The 22324-nt window shown below is 37.4% G+C and overlaps 1 protein-coding gene across 2 annotated transcripts in view; it reads right to left on the bottom strand.

The window, feature by feature from the left end:
• Positions 1 to 22324, bottom strand: part of SLC5A8 (solute carrier family 5 member 8) — a 64292-nt gene that overhangs the window by 4186 nt on the left and 37782 nt on the right. For both annotated transcript variants that reach the window (XM_055336582.1, XM_055336583.1), the window contains exons 11-13: positions 13461 to 13547; positions 9763 to 9965; positions 3795 to 3898 (exon numbers count right to left, since the gene is read on the bottom strand). In XM_055336582.1, the coding sequence (XP_055192557.1) occupies positions 3795 to 3898; positions 9763 to 9965; positions 13461 to 13547 (394 nt within the window). The remainder of the gene's footprint in view (positions 1 to 3794; positions 3899 to 9762; positions 9966 to 13460; positions 13548 to 22324) is intronic.

Raw genomic sequence — 22324 nt, 5'->3', positions numbered from 1 at the left:
GGTGCTTAACCCAGAGCCCCATACTTGTTGGGAAACTTATTCAAAAACATCCTCTATGATCCACCAATAAAATATCAAGCCATTTGTCTCTACTTCAGACAGAGGTGGTACCTTTTCCCCAGTTTGATGGCTATGAACGTACATGTGCATAAAGAAATGCAGGAAATTATGAATTATTGAATAAATTAAATAAAAATCAATATGATCATTGGTGTTTGATTCAACTCCTCTTCCCTAACATTATTCTTTGTTTTGGTATTTTATTTGTACATCAAAGATAAAGCTTTTTAAAACTGTATGGTTTTCAAACTACTTTTGTACAAATCATTCAGCAGATGTACTTTAATTGCAGATTCCTGGACTCCAACCTGGAGAAACTGTCAGAAACTCTGAGGTGGGGCTGCTGAATCCTGATTTTTAGCAAATTTCCAAAGTAGTCGTCGTGCCCTCTAATATTTGCGAACCACCACTTCAGTACAAAATTAGGCTTTTAATTATGGGAACCTCTGCTGTTCTGGAGACAGGATCAATCTTAAATTAATTCATGCAACACTGTGGAGTGCCTACCATGGGCTAGAGACTCTATTAGGTCCTGTAGATGAGTAAAACAATTACTGCAGTCAGAGTTCAAGGTCTACTTAGGGCATTATTTACTCCACTTTACGGATGAGGAGACAGACTCACTCACGGTGCACAGTACATGGTTAGGTGAAAATGAAATGCCAACCAAATCTATAGGGCCTGAATTCTTACTGAGTCCTAGTATTCCTATTTATATTCCAAGGAGAGTTAGGATTTCATGTTTCTAGATTTTTTTCCCCAAGGTGCTCACTACTGCTGTGAAGTGAGAATAAGTCACTTGTGAAATTGATAAAGTTGAATTGTTTTTTATCACTGGATGCCTGTTCACCTAGATGAAGCATTACTTTATAAAACAAAAGATATAATTGTATATGATCATCAGAAAAAAAACTTTTAAGGAAAAAGGGAGTACTCAAAGGGAATGCTCTGATACCCCACTGTCCTAAAGGGAAAAAAAAAAAGGAATGAGTGGAGTAACAGTCTAAGGTCAAATAGTACAAGGAGAGATTGTTTAGGTGTATTCCTGATCTGAATAATTGGGTTATTGGTACAAAAAGTTTAAAATCCGTCTTAAAATATGTGAAAACAGACAAAGGTATAAATCTATTGTGTTGATAATTTTATTTATGAAGAAAGGTAAAGCCCTTTTTGAAAAGAAAGAATAGTTTAAAACAACTATTTGAGAGGTAATAAATAGCTACAAACTTTATTATAAATGTATAATTATGTATTGTAATATATGATAATTACAATTAATATAATTGTTGATATGCTTATATGAATATTACCACCAATTATTAATATAATTTATTAATTATAAATATAAGTATCACAGAAGTTTGAAAGGCAGTGCTTTTTAGGAGCCACAAAACAATGACTGATAGGATTCCGTCAAGTGGGGAACACCTGGGTGATTCAGTGGTTGAGCTTATGCTTTCACCTTAGGTTGTGATCACAGGGTCCTGTGGTTGAGTCTCCCATTGGGCTCCCTACAGAGAGCCTGCTTCTCCCTCTTCCTATGTTTCTGCCTCTTTCTTTGTGTCTCTCATGAATAAATAAATAAAATCTTTTAAAAAAAAGAATTCTATCAAATGGTACAGTGTTGGTAGCTTTTTTGTAGCATAAAGCAAAGATATTAGACATTCTAGGACAATATATAGGATTTCTGACTAGTTATTGCACATTTGATGAAGAGGGCAGTGGGGCTGCTTCCCCCACTCTGATGCCATGAATGTACTGGGGTGAGGGGATGTAGGAAATCAAGGAGCCCAGTACTTCTCACCAGCTCTCCACTACTACCCTGCTTTGAGCTTGAGCCACCATGATTGCTCACCTGGATTACTGCAGTAGCTTCCTACCTGCCCTCCTTTCCTTACACACTATTCTTAAAACTGGATCAGAGTGCTCCTTTGAGAATTATTGGAAAAGAAATTGGAAAAGTATCCCATGTGGTAGACCTAAAGACACAGTGATGGAAGATAGGAGAGAAAAGAAAAGAAAATTAGGATAACTGTCTGAGACTCAAACATTGGATTAGAGTTTCCAGAAAGAGAAAACAGAAAATCAGGGGAAATTACAAAAGAAATAATATAGAAGAATATCCTCAAACTGAAGGACATGGGTCTTCAGATCAAAAAGACCCTCACAAGGGCTTAGGGCAAAGCAGTCATTGTGAAACGGATCACATGCAAAGGGCCAGCAGGTGGCATGCCCCTGGCATTCTCAATAACATAATGAGCTCAGAGGAAATTAAGACATCCTCTCAGAAACAAGAAAGTTATTTTTTTAGGATTCTCTACTTGAACAAATGATCAATCGAGTAGAAGGGAGAATTAAAGACATTTTTTTCTGGGGACACCACATCTTCAAAACCTCTTGTCTACCCTTTCTCAAGGACACACTAAAGGATGTGCTCCATTCAATTAAGGGGATAAACAAGAATTAGGAATAATGGGATATAGGCAGCAGAGAATCCAACACAGGAGGGAGACCAAGGGAATTCACAGAATGGGGACAAAATGAAGTCCCAGGATAAAAGTTCTATAGCAATCCCAGAGAGCAATGAAAACTATGTGTAGTAGCAGTCTGTTTTTTTTTTAAATAATGTTTTTAAAGTTTATGGACATGTGAGAAAAAAGCCTCACCCTATGTTTATATGTAAGGACTGTAATTATCATTCTTTACAGGTGTATACTTCATTACAGTCTACAAAACGTCAGCCTAGGACAATGAAAAGACCATGACACAGGACTTTTGTAATAACACATGTAAAATCCCTAGCACTGTGATACCTACGTATGATTTTTGTCAAGCATTTTATTTTTATCTTACAGCAACATGTGAGATAGGCAAGTCAATAACCACCATCCTCACTTACCATATAAGAGTGCTGAGCCTCAGAGTAGCTATATGGACTTCCCTAAGTTTATGCAGCTAGTAAATAGCAGAACAAAGGTTCAGACAGAATCTTCTGCTTTCAAATCAAATACAGGCACTCAGATCTCCATGAGGAAAATGGAATAAGTAAACTAATTGTTAAAAGGACTATAGAGCAATAACATAAATACTATAAAAGAGATGGAATATTGCTCAGCTATTAGAAACGACAAATACACACCATTTGCTTTGACGTGGATGGAACTGGAGGGTATTATGCTGAGTGAAATAAGTCAATCTGAGAAGGACAAACATTATATGGTCTCATTCATTTGGGGAATATAAAAAATAGTGAAAGGGAATAAAGGGGAAAGGAGAAAAAATGAGTGGGAAATATCAGAAAGGGAGACAGAACATGAAAGACTCCTAACTCTGGGAAACGAACTAGGGGTGGTGGATGGGGAGGTGGGCGGGGGGTGGGGGTGACTGGGTGATGGGCACTGAGGTGGACACTTGACGGGATGAGCACTGGGTGTTACTCTGTACGTTGTCAAATTGAACACCAATTAAAAAATAAATTTATTTAAAAAATAATAAAAACCAATATAGAGGTAAATACAGGGATGCCTGGGGTGGCTCAGCAGTTAAGCATCTGCCTTTGGCTCAGGGTGTGATCCCAGAGTCCAGGGATCAAGTCCATATCAGGTTCCCTGCATGGAGCCTACTTCTCCCTCTGCCTGTGTCTTGCCTCTCTCTGTGTGTCTCTCATGAATAAATAAATAAAATCTTTTTTAAAAAGAGGTAAAAAAAAACAATAGTAATGTTTAGAAAGTTACCTGTTGGTAAACTAATTAGCATTCCCATGAACATCGTTACCAAAGTTCCAACAGTACTGAAGTATAGATATGATAAAGAATACCAGTTATCCATCAGTGGGGTCCTAAAATAGAACAAAAGCATACCTGTAAGATTTCATGTGATGCTACTAGCAACTAAGGCAGTCTCAATAATCGTCATGCATGGCAAAGTCAAAATAAAATATTTAACAATGTTTTTAATGTCATAATCTGCTGTTCTAACTTTATCTTATTGGATAAAGAATTAAAAGCTTGACTTAACCTTGACCATATACTATAATACTAAATGTCCATGTGTATTCATTCAACTCTGCTTTATGTCCCAGGCACTGTTCTTGTCATTGGAAAGTCTACCACAAAAAAAGGTTTATAAGGCTCCTGCCCTCATAAAGTTTGCATTCTCATGGAGAAAGGAATATAACAAACAAGTAAACTAATAAATATAATTATTTCCACTGGTGGAAAGTGCTATAAGGAACATAAAACAAGGTAATGTGAAACAGAGTGGAAAAAAGGAACTACACTCTAATGTGTGGTCAAAGAAAGCCTTTGTGAAGAAGTGACATTTGAAGAACAGTGGTGAGCGTGGGCATCTCTGTCATACTCCTGACCTTAGGGGAAAAGCTTTCAGTTTTTCCCCATTGAGAATGACATTTACTGTGGGCTTTTCACAGAAGGCTTTTATGATATTGAGGTATGTTCCCTTTTCCCCTACACTGTGAAGAGTTTCAATCAAGAAAGGATACTGTATTTTGTCAAATGTTTTCTGTGCATCAATGAAGAGGATAATGTGTTCTTGTCCTTTCTTTTATTAATGTGATGCATCATGCTGATTGATTTGCGAATGTTGAGCCACATTTACAGCCCAGGAATAAATCCCACTTGGTTGTTCTGAAGAATCTTTTTTACACTGTTGGATCCCATTGGCTAGTACCTTGGTGAGAATTTTAGCATCCACGTTCATCAGGAATATTGGTCTATAATTCTCTTTTTTGGTGGGGTCTTTGGTTTGGGGATCAAGATTATGCTGACCTCATAGAATGAGTTTGCAGGTTTTCTTTCCATTCACAGATGACATGATATTTTCTTTCCTTTCACAGATAACATATTTTATGCAGAAAATCCAAAAGACTCCACCCCAAAATTGCTAGAACTCATACAACAGTTCAGCAATGTGGCAGGATATAAAATCAACGCACAGAAATTAGTTACATTTCTATACACAAACAACAAGACAGAAGAAAAAGAAATTAAGGAATAGATCCCATTTACAATTGCACCAAAATCCATAACATACCTACAAATAAACCTAAGCAGAAAGGCAAAGGATCTGTACTCTGAAAACTATGGAACACTTATGAAAGAAATTGAGGAAAACAAAGAAATGGAAAAACATTCCATGTTCATGGATTGGAAGAATAAATATTGTTAAAGTGTTCATGCTACCCAGGGCAATTTATACATTCAATGCAATCCATATCAAAATATCACTGACATTTTTCAAAAAGCTAAAACAAATAATCCTAAAATTTTTATGGAACCAGAAAAGGCCCCAAATAACCAGAGGAATGTTGAAAAAGAAAACCAAAGCTGGTGGCATCACAATCCCAGGCTTCAAGCTCCATTACAAAGCTGCAATCATCAAGACAGTGTGGTACTGGCACAAAACAGACACATAGATCAATGGAACACAATAGAGAACCCAGAATTAGACCCTCAACTCTATGATCAACTAATCTTTGACAAAGCTGGAAAGAATATCCAACGGGAAAAAGACAGTATCTTCCATAAAGGCTGCTGGGAAAACTGGACAGTCACATGCAGAAGAATGAAACTGAACCATTCTCTTGTACCACTCACAAAGATAAACTCAAAATGGATGAAAGGCCTCAATGTAAGACAGGAATCCATCAAAATCCTAGAGAAGAACACAGACAGCAACCTCTTCAACCTTGGCCATAGCAACTTCTTGCTAGACATATCTTCAGAGGCAAGGGAGACAAAAGCAAAAAAAAATGAACTATTGAAATTTCATCAAGATAAAATGCTTCTGCACAGCAAATGAAGCAGTCAACAAAACCAAAAGGCAACCAACAGAATGGGAGAAGATATTTGCAAATGACATACCAGATCCAAGAGGAGGATCTGTATCCAAGGCTAGTATCCAAAGGCTAGTATCCAAAGGCTAGTATCCAAGATCTATACAAAACTCATCAAATTCAATACCCAAAGAACAAATAATCCAATTAAGAAATCGACAGAAGACACGAATAGAAATTTCTCCAAAGAAGACATCCAGATGGCTGGAAGACACAAAAAGATGCTCAACATCACTCATCATCAGGGAAATACAAATCAAAACTACAATAATATATCAACTCACACCTGTCAAAATGACTAAAATGAAAAGCACAACAAATAACACATGTTGGTGAGGATTTGGAAAAAGTGGAACCCTCTTACACTGTTGGTGGGAATGCAAGTTGGTGCAGCCACTCTGGAAAACAGTATGGAGGTTCCTCAAAAAGTTAAACACAGAACTACCCTATGATCCTGCAATTGCACTACTAGGTATTTACCAAAGGATACAAAAATACTGATTTGAAGAGATACATGAGCTCCAATGTTTATTATCAACATTATCAATAGCAGTATTATCAACAATAGTCAAATTATGGAAAGAGCTCAAAAGTCCATTGACTGATGAATGGATAAAGATGTGGTACATATATACAATGGAATATTACTTAACTGTGAAAATGAATATCTTGTCATTTGCAACAATGTGGATGGTGCTAGATTGTATTATGTTAAGCAAAGTAAGCCAGCCAGAGAAAGACAAATACCTTATGATTTCACTTATATGTGGAATTTAAGAAACAAAACAGATGAACAAAGAGGGTAAAAATGAGAGGCAAACCATAAAACAGATTCTTAACTATAGAGAACAAACTGAGGTGTACTGGAGGGGAAGTGGATGGAGGGATGGGTTAAATGAGTGATGGGTATCTTGTTGTAACGAGCATTGGGTGTTCTATGTAAATGATAAATCACTCAATTCTACTCCTGAAACTAATATTACACTATGTGTTAACTAACTGGTATTTAAATAAAAACTTAAAATAAAAAAAAAGACTTTAAGTTGAACTTAGTTAAAATGAAATTCTGATTACCAAAAAGTATAATTCAGAGAGTAAAAAGGCAACACACAAAGCAGGAGAAAATTATTTCAAAATATATCTTGTATCTAGAACATATCAAAAACTCCTAAATAAATAAGAAAAAAACCTAAGAATCCATTTAAAACTGGATCAAAGATTTCAACAGACAAGTCACAGAAGTTGATATCTAGATGGCAATGGCCAAAAAAACATCTAAAAAGATATTGACTATAACTGGTCATCAAGGAAATGTAAGTTAAAACTACAATGATCTATCAATACATACAAGCACTGGGACGTCAAAGACTAAATACTGAATCTAGGTTATGGAAACACAGAATCTAGGCAACCAAAGGGTATTTTGTTTCATCTTCAGCTGTGTCGTTTACTCCTCACCTATAGTCTAGCAACACCAAACTGGGTGGGATCGACTATGATGCCATATTGACTTTAGACCTCCATGCCTTTGCATATACTGCTTCTCTGTCATGTGATACCCACTTCCTTCTGTCCTTCCCACCAAACCTTGCTCACCTGATTAACCCCCGCTCACATAGTCCTCCTCTAAGAAGGTTTCCTTGACTCCATTAGGAAGGGTTAGGCTTGCCCCCTCTCTGCTCTCTCGACCGCCTATGAATACCACTTAACACGGGATATTGTTTAAGTGTTTATTTTCCCGCCCGATTTCCCTTCTGGTGTTTCTCTGTAACTTTCCAGACCCTCTGCTTCTAGACAACCTCTGTATCTTTCCAAAGTCTTGATGCTAATCACTCCATGTCTATGCATTATTTTAACAAATATTTATCAAGTATTTATTACTATTTCCTGTATGCTAGTTTTATACTTACTGTGCTTACTGAATTGTTTTCTGTAAATTAGCACACTCTCTCCAGCTAAACTATAACTTCCTAGTAGACAGGAGCCACTGTGAATAGGAGGGGAAGGCTTTCTTGGGATACTACCTAAATGGCCAGCCAAGAACTGCATAGATAGTTCATTCTTAGGCATTCTTGCTTATTACCTGTTATTTTATAAGTAAGCTAACATATAAAACCAGTTATTATGGTACCAGGCATATACTAAACTTCAGCTAATATATTTGTTTCCAAATCCAAATAACTGTTTTGCTGCAGACTCTTAAATTAAGAGACATATTTACACAATCAGGATAAATGCTAAACAAAATCGTAAAACAAGGACATCCTGAATGTCCTCCCATGTACCTTCAATTATTTTTTTTCTCCCTTTCTAATTCTAACAACTACATCTCCCCTCCCCCACATATATTATTGCTTCGGTGCTTGTCGAAACTGCTCCCGGCATTTCCTTGCCCCCCTCACTCCCTTTTTTTTTTCAAAGTGCTTTTGTTGCATGTTTCATTTTCTGTTATACATGGCAATAAATATTTGTTGCTTTGGTCTATACAAAAAGTCTGTGAGGAAGGTAAGACAGATGTTGTTATCTAAATGGAAAAACAATAAATACAGACAACTATCTTTTCTGAGTCCCCCAGACAATAGCAAGAGCATCTGAAAAACTCAGGTCTTTTGATTCATAGTCCAAATCTATGCCATACTGCCACCTTTCAAATTGTCACTGAAATACATTAAGCACCCCACCTAGTCAAACCTCCTCAAATATGCCTCAAGCTCTGGAACTACCTTTTCTCTCTACCTGTGCAGCATTTACCAGCCTTGAACTTCCATTGGCAAAAGCATTCTCTTAGTTGAGTTTTGCTTGGAACCTGAATCACTAATAATAAGTCACATTCCTTCTCTCAGGAGTGCATCCAGTATAAGAGGGAGACACCATGTCTTGACCCAAAGGGAATGAGTTTTTAATGGTTTCACTCTGGGAAAGCTGGAACTGGAGGCAATAATTTGGGAGTGGCAGCCTCATCTCTATTCCTTGAATATTTCAAGGGGTTTATGCTTTAAGGCTGGACATTTAATTGTCCACTAAAGTATTGCCCTTATGTCCACTATATTATAAAACACTCACCTACCAAGAGATAGACATCATTTCATTAAATCACATGACATAAGGATCCAGAAGCCCAAAAGTACACTGCATACAGAAAACTCTAGCAAGTCGGGATGCCTGGGTGGCTGGGCTCAGAGGCCCAGCGTTTGCCTAAGGCTCAGGGCGTGATCCCGGGTCCTTGGATCAAGTCCCACATCGAGCTCCCTGCAGGGAACCTGCTTCTCCCTTTGCCTCTGTCTCTGCCTCTCTCTGTCTCTCATGAATACATAAATAAAATCTTTAAAAAACAAACAAACAAAACTCAAGCAAGTGAGTTGATCACAACTGCAACTCATTGCCAGTTCTCTAAAGATTTGGAATCTTTAAACCTAAACAAATGGCAATGATCTAACATATTTAGATGATTGTAGCTTTTAGACTATAAAGGCTATACCTCAACAACGATATAAGCAAAGTTTCTTTTATAATTTTGCTTTTCATTTTAAAACATTTTTAATTGAAAAAGATGATTTTGCTTTCAACTAGAGCTGATATTTGGTAGCATTTACCCATAACAGAATTTTTTTGTCACTATTCAAGTCTTCTCCAGTTCTGTGAGGCAGAAGCTTCTATCAAAATTAAGAACATATAGCAATTTTTGCTGTTTGTGAACAAAACACTACAGCGAGAAAGCCACAAGGGCTTTACCTATTTCAGAATTAGGGAAAATCACAGCACTGCAGCAAGACAAAAAAGCAACTGGGGTTCTCTACCTGTTACACGCATTTCTTTAAAATGTGACATTAAAAAGCTTAATTCAATACCTTTCAGCATTGTGTACTTGAAAAGCACTAGTAAATGGCATTTCTGTGGTTGTCACCCAATTTGTCGCATTGTATGTGTTGTTACAGCCATAGGTTTCAAGGCTTAATGGCATAGTTCTCTCAGGCAGTGGAGGATAAAGTTGAGCTCCAATTCCAACCCACAAAGAAATAGCAAATCCAGCCATCAGACCAGCAAGTGCTCCCTGCAAAACAACAGTGTTTTTGAAAGAAAAATAATATAGCTTTCTGAGATGGAAATTAACATTAGAAAGTTAAGCTCAACACGGTCCTAAACCAGATCTACTGGCTTCTCTCCTAAAATCCTTCTCTTTCTCAAGGTCCCTGCCTCTTGCAAAGGGCAGCATGGGCCACTGATCCCTAAGCCCAGAGCCCTGGACACTCTACAACCCCATTCCCTTTCCACATCCCTATCTTATCCTGCTTACTTTTTGTTTTGTCAGTCTCATAATTCATTCCTTCTATTCTGTTTCCACAGTTAGCACTCTGCTCTAGCCTCCTCCTCTCTTCACACCCAAATAACTACAACAATCACATGGTTGATAGTAGGCCAATTGCCCCCTTTATTTTTATTTAATCTCTGAAAAAATAGTATGCCAAATCAACAAGAGACTATGAAGGGGAAAGCATATGTAGAGTTTATTCCCATACTTAACAACATGCATGATTGTAATTGTGCTTTGGGATAATTAGGGGGAAAATAGGAAGCAGTTTTCACAAATGATTGGTGTGTACAACCACACCAAGTATTTCTAAAGACAAGAAGAGATGTCCTCTCGGAAGATACTTGATTTCTCAATCTTTGGAAAACTTGAGTTCCTCATTTATGCTTTTCATCAGTATCCATGTGTTCTGTTAGACCTTGAATGACTTAAGCCCTGGTTCCAAATGATAGGGACAAAAGCAAACCTTCAGCTGGTAAGACTCTTTATTCTTCTGTGGTGAAAATTTCCCTTTCTTTTTTTAAAAAAGTGATTTTATTCATTTATTCATGATAGACACAGAGGGAGAGAGGCAGAGACACAGGCAGAAAGAAAAGCAGGCTCCATGCAGGGAGCCCGATGTGGGACTCGATCCCAGGACTGTGGGGTCACACCCTGAGCCAAAGGCAGACACTCAACCGCTGAGCCACCCAGGTGTCCCTCTCCCTTCCTTTAAGAATACTGACCAGACAAGTCAGGGCAGCTTGTGCCTTGGGATCCCCATAGAGAGGTCAGGGGGGAATAGATGAAGTAAGGGGAGAAACATAAGCAAAATCATAGGGTAGGAAAAAAAGAATGGTCTGTTGATGGGATAAAATGAAGGCTGATGACAAGATCAGAGGATTTATGTCAGGAACAAAGACTTGAGCTCTTTCATTAAGCTGTGAACCTTGAAAGCAGAATTACATTTTGTTTTGTTTTGGTACCCAAGCACTTAACTACAGTGCTGGACATCCAGCAGATATGCAATAAATTTTTGCAGGAATATGAAGCTGGAATAGTAGTGTGGCCAGCTGTTGACAGGCCAGACTTGCTTATTCTCAGTATTGTCCATGGCTTGATCAAGGATCCACAAAATCATAAAGCCCACGAGTGCAGAAATATTCAGTGCTCTCTATTCCCAGGACAGTGCTTAGTTCATAAATATTCAATGAATGAATGAGAGGAAGAGAGGGAAAGAGGGAGAAAGGAGAAGCAAAGGAAGGGAAAGAAAAAAGGACAAGAAGAGGATGGGAGGGATGGATAGAGGGAGAGGGGGAGGCAGGAAGTCCATTCCAAAGCAAGGGTAGGTATTCTGCTGATGAAAGACATGGATATAGTAAAAATGGGTACCTTCTACGATAGGAATAGTATCATACTTCTCCTGAGTAAAGGTTATGTGGGACCTAGTCTGCTACAGCTTTTCTGGAGGCAACCCACCCATGGTGGCTGTAAATGTCAAAAACCAAAAGTCCTAATGTTTCTCCTAATGTTTCAGACACTCAACAAAGCACTGTGCATTTCATAATGCAAAGACTCTAATCAAAGTTTCAACATTCTGAGGTAGATTCAAACTACTCTCTTTCATTGTAATTCATTTCTGCCAAACTAGCTTTTTATATGATTTTTTTTGAGAATTACTTTAAAAAAATTTTTTAGTACAGTCAACACACATTGTTACGTTAGTTTCAGGATACAACACAGTAATTCAGCATCTCTATACATTATGCTATGCTTACTATAAGTGTCGTCACCATCTGCTGAGAATTATTTTCTTTAAGAATTATACCATTAATAATAATGGTAATAGCCTTTATTAGTATCTACCTTACCAATCCCTAGTGCCTCATGAAGAAAATGGAATTCCAAATATAAAATCAGAGTTCTGAAGTTATTCTATGTCTGTATGAAACCACCACACATATATTATGAGTTTTTCCTGAACTTCAGCTTATAGCAGGACTGACTCAGTGGAGTTTCCCCTGGCTTTCATAGAAATAACTTCAATCTCATTCATTCCAAACAAAATTTAGTACTTCAAAGCACAGAAGTGGGATGACTGAGTGGCTCAACCGTTGAGCGTCTGCCTTTGGCTGGGGGCATGATGCTGGATTCCCAGGATTGAGTCCCACATCAGGCTCCCTATGTGGAGCCTGCTTCTCCTCCTGCCTGTATCTCTGCCTCTCTCTGTGTGTGTCTCTCGTGAATGAATAAATAAAATCTTTTTTTAAAAAAGGCACAGAAGTGCCTATGTGGAAAAGAGATATCACCTCATTCTGGATACTTATTCCCAATTATGATCACACCTCTGGGGCCGGGACCATGATATTGGGACCATAGCTTTAAATATCAGGAATATAAACATTCTGGTCAAGGTGGTGAAGAGTTTATCTTATTGCTTCTCTTTGCTGCACTCTGGCTATTCACAGGTATCCTCAGCTCTATTATCCTTAAATATTTCATGTTTGAGCCTGTTGATCTTTTTAAATTTATCTTTATTTATTATTATTATTTTAGATTATATTTATTTATTAGAGACAGAGAGAGAGAGAGGCAGAAACACAGGCAGAGGGAGAAGCAGGCTCCACGCAGGGAGCCTGACATGGGACTTGATCCCAGGTCTCCAGGATCACGCCCTGGGCTGAAGGCAGTGCTAAACCGCTAAGCCACAGAGGCTGCCCTGATCTCCTTTTTTTAAATCCTTGTGATTTTCAGAGGCAGAGTTTAGTGACCTCTGAAACTAATAATGCACTATATGTTAATTAATTGATTTTAAATTTTAAAAATGTTCATCACATAAATCCTAGTGATTTTTCCAAGAAGGGCAAAAAGATAAATGCTGCTTCTTTAGTTATATTATATAATAGTTATAATACATATTACATACAATATACATTGTTCCATAATATATATTCTTTAGTTATGTTATATATTCTATATTTTTGTTAGTTATATAATTATGTTGTAATATATGATTTAGCTATACAATATTTATAAAATATATAATTTTGGCAGTGTCCATTTGGCTTCATATATGCAGAGTCCCAGTGCATAGCACTTTATTTTATACTCCAGCGAAGTCAGTATGAGTATTTTAAGTCATCACGTCACTAATGACAGATATCAGAGCAACTATAACTTTCTAATTGAGAAAAAATTGTGGAAACACTACTATTGTTGGGAAAGAAGCTTTACACAACATTCATTCTTTATACTTACAATTGAGTTGGCAAAGGGAACCAAAATGCCCAAAGCAAACAAGCCCAGAAGTGGTCCACCAACCATGCCAAATATGCTGAGTGCTGCCTGCAAAAATAATAAAAAGTCAGCAACTAGCAATCTCAAATACCAAGTGTTTCAAAATAATTTCATCAGAATGAGGATTTAAAGTAGTCAATCTCCCTCTGAAAATCATGGCGCCCTTGTCATTGGCAAATAGGTGATCAGAACTTGAAATGCTTCTGCTTCCCAATCTCAACTATCCATCTATTCATTCAGGTATCCTCAACAAAGGAAGAAGAATACAAAGAGATAGAATCACAAGACAATGGGAACACCTATATGAATTCATCAGCCAAGAGAGATACTACTTCTCCCAACTGTTCTTGCAATGATAATAATCAATCACATCACTTCTTTGTGCTTTGATAGTTTCAAAACTTTTGCAAAACAAGACTGTGGATAAGTATTTGTAAGTGAACACAGCTGGCAATGAAACCGAGAGCCATCCTTGATTCCCAAAGAATGGAATTAAAATGAAAACTATGATCATTTAAAAAAATAAGATTGATCAAATCATGTCAAAAAAGATTTAAAATTTAATTGGCTAGAGCAGCCCCGGTGGCCCAGTGGTTTAGCACCTGCCTTTGGTCCAGGGCGTGATCCGGAGGCCCGGGGATCAAGTCCCACATCGGGCTCCCTGCATGGAGCCTGCTTCTCCCTCTGCCTGTGTCTCTGCCTCTCTCTCTCTCTCTCTCTCTCTCTCTCTCTTTCTCCCTCATGAATAAATAAATAAAATCTTTAAAAATAAAAAATAAAATAAAATCGAATTGGCTAACTGCAACCTTTGCTTTGATGTATAGATGCCAAAAATCATGCTAGTGGAAAAAAAAGTTACAATTACAATGAGAATAATGGAGAAATGCAAAAGCTGAAAATTCCAAGAGATGTGAGTTCCCAATAAGCCAATGGCTAATTTTTAAGAGTGAATAGAACCATAAAATAAGGATTAGTGAACACACTGGTTTGTCTACAGAGTAAAGGGGCTTAATAACAGAATCAGTAAAACAGAAAAAATACCAAGTCAAGAAAAATTTTATAGGATATAGATGGCAGTTCTTGGTTAAAAAAAAAAATGTAAAGCCTACCTTGTGGAACTAGGGAATGGGGTGTGGATACAGGTGACAAAGAGCTAGTGTTTGAGGAGGATATGTTTTGGGAATATAATCCTGGGGAGTCATTTCACAACTTCTCTCGAACCAGAGCCCAGTAGGAAGGAATACAGACTTCACCACAAAATGTCAAATAAGTCACATGGCCCATGAAGCAGGTGTGACAGTGTGACTTATGAGACAGTTTTGAAGGCACAAGGAATATACTCCCATAAAAGATCTGTCTCAAGAAATAATACCTTGGTTAGAGATGAAGCAAGGAAGAACTGGCCCACGGTTATGATGACAGTACTAGAATACCTCACTGTATATACTCAGGCCAGAACTGATATATGAAAAAAGGCCAATCAACCACAATAAGAATTATAAGCAGTAATGCAGACTATGGAAAAAAGCACATTTAGATATGCTAGATAAGCTTGGAGCTTTTGGACATCATTTATTAATTTATATAATCAGGATGAGATCAAACTATTTTCCTAACTGGTATGCCATAAGCAATAACCAATCAGAATGGACCCAAGCCTTAGGTCTATCTAAAGCAGGAGTTTGGAGGACCTGCTTTGCTTAGTTTTGACCTTCAACTTTCTGGACATGGGGAAGTCCAGGAGTCCCAGAGAGGGAGCCCAGGTGGTCATGTGGCCAGAGAAGTTCCAGGAAGTAATTGGGGTGAATCAGATAAGTGGATGTTTATGGGCAAATACATAACTGAGTACATTCAATCCAAATTTGTTAAATGTCATAGCACTGCAGTAGACACCAGATATTTGATACAACTTTGGACAAAAAATTCTTACCTTTATGGAATTATACACTATTTAGTAAAATAGACATCATATAAATAACTGCAATAAAGTATGATCATGGAAATAAGAATAAGAGAAACACAGGTACTTTGAGAATATTTAGAAGAGGGATACCCAAACTTATCCAGGGAACAGAAAGGGTCTTTTTGTATAAGGATGTTTATATTGAAACTTGAAAAATAAATAAGACTTAGACAATTGAATAATACCCCAGATAGGGGTGGGTAAGTCTATGCTGAGGCTTTGACACTAAAAACAGTGTAATTCATGCAAGGTTCAGAAAGAAGGGGCTATTCTAAAGATTAGTTTGTTCTCTACCTTCCAACACCTCCAGAGAAGCAGGCAAGAGCTTTCCAACACAAAATGTTCTCTAACAAAAAATTTAGCAGATGCCACAGAAAGAGAAGGAAACCTTAGGTGGGAAAATATTAGGTATTTCCACTTCTGGAAAGATGAAGCAGATATTTTTTCCTATTCTTTCTATTCATACAGTAGTCTGCTCCACCTTATCTGAAAGTGATTTGTTCTAAGAACACCAGTGAATGCCTGAAACCATAGATGGTACTGAACACTATATATACTATATTTTTCCTATATATATACACACCTTTGATAAAGTTTAATTTATAAATTAGGCATGGTAAGAGGTTAACAATAACTAATAATAAAATAGGATAATTATAATAATATACTGTAATGTAAGTTATATGACTGTGGTCTCTCTCTCTCTCTCTCTCTCAAAATAACTTACTGTACTGTATTCAATCTTCTTGTGATGATATGAGATTAACGGCCTACATGATGAAATGAAGTGAGGTAAATGATGCAGTTTATGCTACTATTGACCACCTGATGACAAGTCAGAAGGAGGAACACCTGCTTCCAGATTGCAATTGACCATAGGTAATTGAAACCATAAAGAGTGAAAATGCTGAAGAAGAATACTGCTGTAAAACTAAAAATCCTGGACATTACATATAAAACAAATATGAGAATAACAAAAGGTCAGACAGGCTAGGGCCTCTGGGACATGAAGAATGACACAGTGGTGAGTTCTCTGAGCATCTATTTTGCCTGATATATCCCAGTCTTAGAGCTGAAGAAGCTGGTAACCCAGAAATGACAACAGGTGTGTGGAGGTTGGGGGACAGAAAACCTAGATCAGAAAATGGGCAGCTAAACAAGACAGAAAAGTTTTAGAAAATGACTGTACAATTCCAGCCAAATATCATAGAATGAAGTGTTCCCCCTAACACACATCAGAAAAGGCCAACTAGGAAGCCTAGTTTCCATCACCACAAGCCTATAACAAAGTACCCCTTTCCATTCCTTCTGGGATAAGGTCATAGGAGGTCTACCAGAGAATCAGGACTTTCAGCATTGCCCAGTAGTGACAAGATCACCTTCACCATGGTGTCAGTGAAGACTACTTCCACCCAGAAAAGTAATAAGTCACTCTACTAGGTATTAATAGAAACCAAATAGGGAACCTGGGCTTCTACCTCCACCTGACAGTAACAAAGTATTATTTTCCCTTACCCTGCTGAAGTGGTGTCAGAGAAAGCAAACTAAAACAGAAGGTGTAAGTAATATCTAGGGTCCCATGACATAATATGAAAATGTTCAGGTTTCAACTGAAATTCACCTTTTAGAGCAGGAACTAGGAAGATCTTAAACTGAATGAAAAAAGACATTTGATATATGCCAATACAGAAGTGATAGATATATCAGACTTATTTGACAAAATTTTAAGACAGCCATAATAAGACTGCTTCCGGAATTAGGACATGCTAGAAATAAATGAAAAAAAAAAAACAAACAGAAGGTCTTAGAAAAAAATAGACTGTCTCAGCAAAAACAGCATATATAAAGAATCAAATGGAAATTTTTTTTAACTGAAGAATACTAAATAAAATAAAAATCTCAATAGATGGGTTCAACAGAGAATGGAAGAGACAGAGGAAAGAATTAGCAAACTGGAAGAAAACTCAATAGAAATTACCCAATCTGAACAATAGAGAGAACATAGTCTTTTAAAAAATGAAATTAGTTTCCAGGATCTGTGTAAGTATAACAAAAAAATCTAACATCCATGTCATCAGAGCCCTAGAGGAGAAAAGACAGAGCAAAGCTAAAAAGTACTCAAAGAGGGGATCCCTGGGTGGCGCCACGGTTTGGCGCCTGCCTTTGGCCCAGGGCGCGATCCTGGAGACCCGGGATCGAATCCCACGTCGGGCTCCCGCTGCATGGAGCCTGCTTCACCCTCTGCCTATGTCTCTGCCTCTCTTTCTCTCACTGTGTGCCTATCATAAAAAATAAAAAATAATAAAAAATAAAAAAATAAAAAGTACTCAAAGAAATAATGTATGAACTTCCCAAATTTTACAAAAGACATAAACCTACAGGTTCAAAAGCTGAGCAAACTCCAAATGGGATAAACCCAAAGAAATACATGCCAAGATACACTGAAATAAATTTCTGAAAACTAGTAACAAAGAAAAAATTCTAAAAGTAGCCAGAGAAAAATGACACCTTGCCTGTATGAGGAAAATAATCACTCTGGGAAGCGAACTAGGGGTAGTGGAGGGGGCGGTGGGCGGGGGTGCGGTGACTGGGTGACAGGCACTGAGGGGGGCACTTTATGGGATGAGCACTGGGTGTTATTCTATATGTTGGCAAATTGAACACCAATAAAAAATAAATTTAAAAAATAAAAATAAAAATAAAGAAAATAACCAGAGTGACAGCAAATTTTTCAAGAAATAATTGAAGCCAAAAGAAAGTAGCACATATTTTTTAAGTGCTGGATAAAAAGAACTGTGGACTCAGAATCCTATACCCCACAAAAATATCTTTTGAGAATAACGGGGACATCAATACATATTAAGATGAAGGGAAATGAACACCATTTTTATTAGTATATCTATGCTAAAAGAGTGGCTAAGGAATGTTCTCTAAAAGAAAACAAATGATAAAAAGGAAGAACCTTGGAATATCAGGAAAGAAGAAAGAATATAATAAGCAAAGATATGGCTAAATATAATAGGCTTTCCTTCTCCTCTTGAATTTTCTAAGGTACATTTCATTGTTGAAGCAAAAATGATAAAATTTTAATATAATTCAAATTTTATGCAAATAATTGACAACTGTATTAAAAACTAGATAAACAGACATAAAGGGAGATTTGGGTCTTATACTCAAACTGGTAAAATGACAAGTAGATTGTATCAAGTTTATATAATGTATTACTTAAAGCAACAATTGAAAATGCTATATACTAAGAGACAAACTCAAAACAACACAGCTAAATAAAAATGGATTCTAAAAAATGTGCAAGTATCCCATAGGAAGGCAAGGGGAAAAAATAAAAAGAACAAACATAAAAAAAATGGCAGACTTACACTCTAACATACCAATAATTACATTAAGTATAAAAGATGGTCTAATATGCTAATAAAAAGAGACTGCCAAGTGTGGAACAGATCAACAAAACCAGGAGTTGGTTTTTCGAAAGAATTGATAAGATAGATAAACCATTAGCCAGCCTTATTAAAAAGAAGAGAGAGAAGGCTCAAATTAATAAAATCATGAATGAGAAAGGAGAGATCACTACCAACACCAAGGAAATACAAACGATTTTAAAAACATATTATGAACAGCTATACGCCAATAAATTAGGCAATCTAGAAGAAATGGACGCATTTCTGGAAAGCCACAAACTGCCAAAACTGGAACAGGAAGAAATAGAAAACCTGAACAGGGCAATATCCAGGGAGGAAGTTGAAGCAGTCATCAAAAACCTCCCAAGACACAAAGTCCAGGGACAGATGGCTTCCCAGGGAAATTCTATCAAACCTTTAAAGAAGAAACCATACCTATTCTACTAAAGCTGTTTGGAAAGATAGAAAGAGATGGAGTACTTCCAAATTCATTCTATGAGGCCAGCATCACCTTAATTCCAAAACCAGACAAAGACCCCACCAAAAAGGAGAATTACAGACCAATATCCATGATGAACATGGATGCAAAAATTCTCAACAAGATACTAGCCAATAGGATCCAACAGTACATTAAGAACATTATTCACCATGACCAAGTAAGATTTATCCCCGGGACACAAGGCTGATTCAACACTCGTAAAACAATCAATGTGATTCATCATATCAGCAAGAGAAAAACCAAGAACCATATGATCCTCTCAATAGATGCAGAGAAAGCATTTGACAAAATATAGCATCCATTCCTGATCAAAACTCTTCAGAATGTAGGGATAGAGGGAATATTCCTCAACATCTTAAAAGGCATCTATGAAAAACCCACAGCAAATATAATTCTCAATGGGGAGGCACTGGGAGCCTTTCCCCTAAGATCAGGAACAAGACAGGGATATCCACTCTCACCACTGCTATTCAACATAGGTACTGGAAGTCCTAGCCTCAGCAATCAGACAACAAAAAGACATTAAAGGCATTCAAATTGGCAAAGAAGAAGTCAAACTCTCCCTCTTCACCGATGACATGATACTCTACATGGAAAACCCAAAAGCCTCCACCCCAAGATTGCTAGAACTCATACAGCAATTTGGCAGTGTGGCAGGATACAAAATCAATGCCCAGAAGTGAGTGGCATTTCTATACACTACCAATGAGACTGAAGAAAGAGAAATTAAGGAGTCAATCCCATTTACAATTGCACCCAAAAGCATAAGATACCTAGGAATAAACCTAACCAAAGAGGTAAAGGATCTATACCCTAAAAACTATAGAACACTTCTGAAAGAAATTGAGGAAGACACAAAGAGATGGAAAAATATTCCATGCTCATGGATTGGCAGAATTAATACTGTGAAAATGTCAATGTTACCCAGGGCAATTTACACGTTTAATGCAATCCCTATCAAAATACCATGGACTTTCTTCAGAGAGTTAGAACAAATTATTTTAAGATTTGTGTGGAATCAGAAAAGACCCCAAATAGCCAGGGGAATTTTAAAACAGAAAACCATAGCTGGGGGCATCACAATGCCAGATTTCAGGTTGCACTACAAAGCTGTGGTCATCAAGACAGTGAGGTACTGGCACAAAAACAGACACATAGATCAATGGAACAGGATAGAGAATCCAGAAGTGGACCCTCAACTTTATGGTCAACTGATATTCGATAAAGGAGGAAAGATTATCCACTGGAAGAAAGACAGTCTCTTCAATAAATGGTGCTGGGAAAATTGGACATCCACGTGCAGAAGAATGAAACTAGACCACTCTCTTGCACCATACACAAAGATAAACTCAAAATGGATGAAAGATCTAAATGTGAGACAAGATTCCATCAAATCCTAGAGGAGAACACAGGCAACACCCTTTTTGAACTCAGCCACAGTAACTTCTTGCAAGATCCATCCACGAAGGCAAAAGAAGCAAAAGCAAAAATGAACTATTGGGACTTCATCAAGATAAGAAGCTTTTGCACGGCAAAGGATACAGTCAACAAAACTAAAAGACAACCTACAGAATGGGAGAAGATATTTGCAAATGACCTATCAGATAAAGGGCTAGTATCCAAGATCTATAAAGAACTTATTAAACTCAACAGCAAAGAAATAAACAATCCAACCATGAAATGGGCAAAAGACATGAACAGAAATCTCACAGAGGAAGACATAGACATGGCCAACACGCACATGAGAAAATGCTCTGCATCACTTGCCATCAGGGAAATACAAATCAAAACCACAGTGAGACACCACCTCACACCAGTGAGAATGGGGAAAATTAACAAGGCAGAAAATCACAAATGTTGGAGAGGATGCGGAGAAAAGAGAACCCTCTTACACTGTTGGTGGGAATGTGAAATGGTGCAGTCACTCTGGAAAACTGTGTGGAGGTTCCTCAAAGAGTTAAAAATAGACCTTCCCTACGAACCAGCAATTGCACAGCTGGGGATTTACCCAAAGATACAGATGCAGTGAAACGCCGGGACACCTGCACCCTGATGTTTCTAGCAGCAATGTCCTCAATAGCCAAACTGTGGAAGGAGCCTCGGTGTCCATCGAAAGATGAATGGATAAAGAAGATGTGGTCTATGTATACAATGGAATATTACTCAGCCATTAGAAATGACAAATACCCACCATTTGCTTCAACGTGGATGGACCTGGAGGGTATTATGCTGAGTGAAATGAGTCAATCGGAGAAGGACAAACATTATATGTTGTCATTCATTTGGGGAATATAAATAATAGTGAAAGGGAATAGAAGGGAAGGAAAAGAAATGGCACGAAATATCAGAAAGGGAGACAGAACATAAAGACTCCCAACTCTGGGAAATGAGCTGGGGGTGGTGGAAGGGGAGGAGGGTGGGGGGTGTGGGTGGATGGGTGACAGGCACTGAGGGGGGCACTTGACGGGATGAGCATTGGGTGTTATTCTGTATGTTGGCAAATCGAACACCAATAAAATAAATTTATTATTATAAAAAAAAGAAAACATAGAATTATTCCCAATTTATTTAATGAAGCTAGAATAACTGTGATGTCAAATCCAGACACAGCTATTATAAAAAAAAAGAACTACAGATCAATATTCCTCATGATGCAAAAATCCTTAACACAATGTTAACAGATAGAATTCAGAAATGTATAAAAATAAATATACATCACAACCAAGTGAAGTTTATTCCAGGAGTACAAGGATGGCTAAATATTTCAAAATCAATCAATGTAACTCATCACGTAAAAGGACTAAAGAAAACTATCATATTACCATATCAATCAATGCAGGAAAAGCATTTGACAAAATTCAACATTCATCCATAATAAGAAAAAAAAACTCTCAGAAAGATGGGAAATAGGGAATTTCCTCAATTTTGTAAAGGCATCTACTAAAGT

Source organism: Nyctereutes procyonoides, unplaced genomic scaffold (assembly GCF_905146905.1).
Source record: "Nyctereutes procyonoides isolate TBG_1078 unplaced genomic scaffold, NYPRO_anot_genome, whole genome shotgun sequence".
Taxonomy (NCBI): Eukaryota; Metazoa; Chordata; class Mammalia; order Carnivora; family Canidae; genus Nyctereutes; species Nyctereutes procyonoides.
The sequence above is the reverse complement of the archived record's forward strand: the minus strand, read 5'-3'. Positions and strand labels throughout refer to the sequence as shown.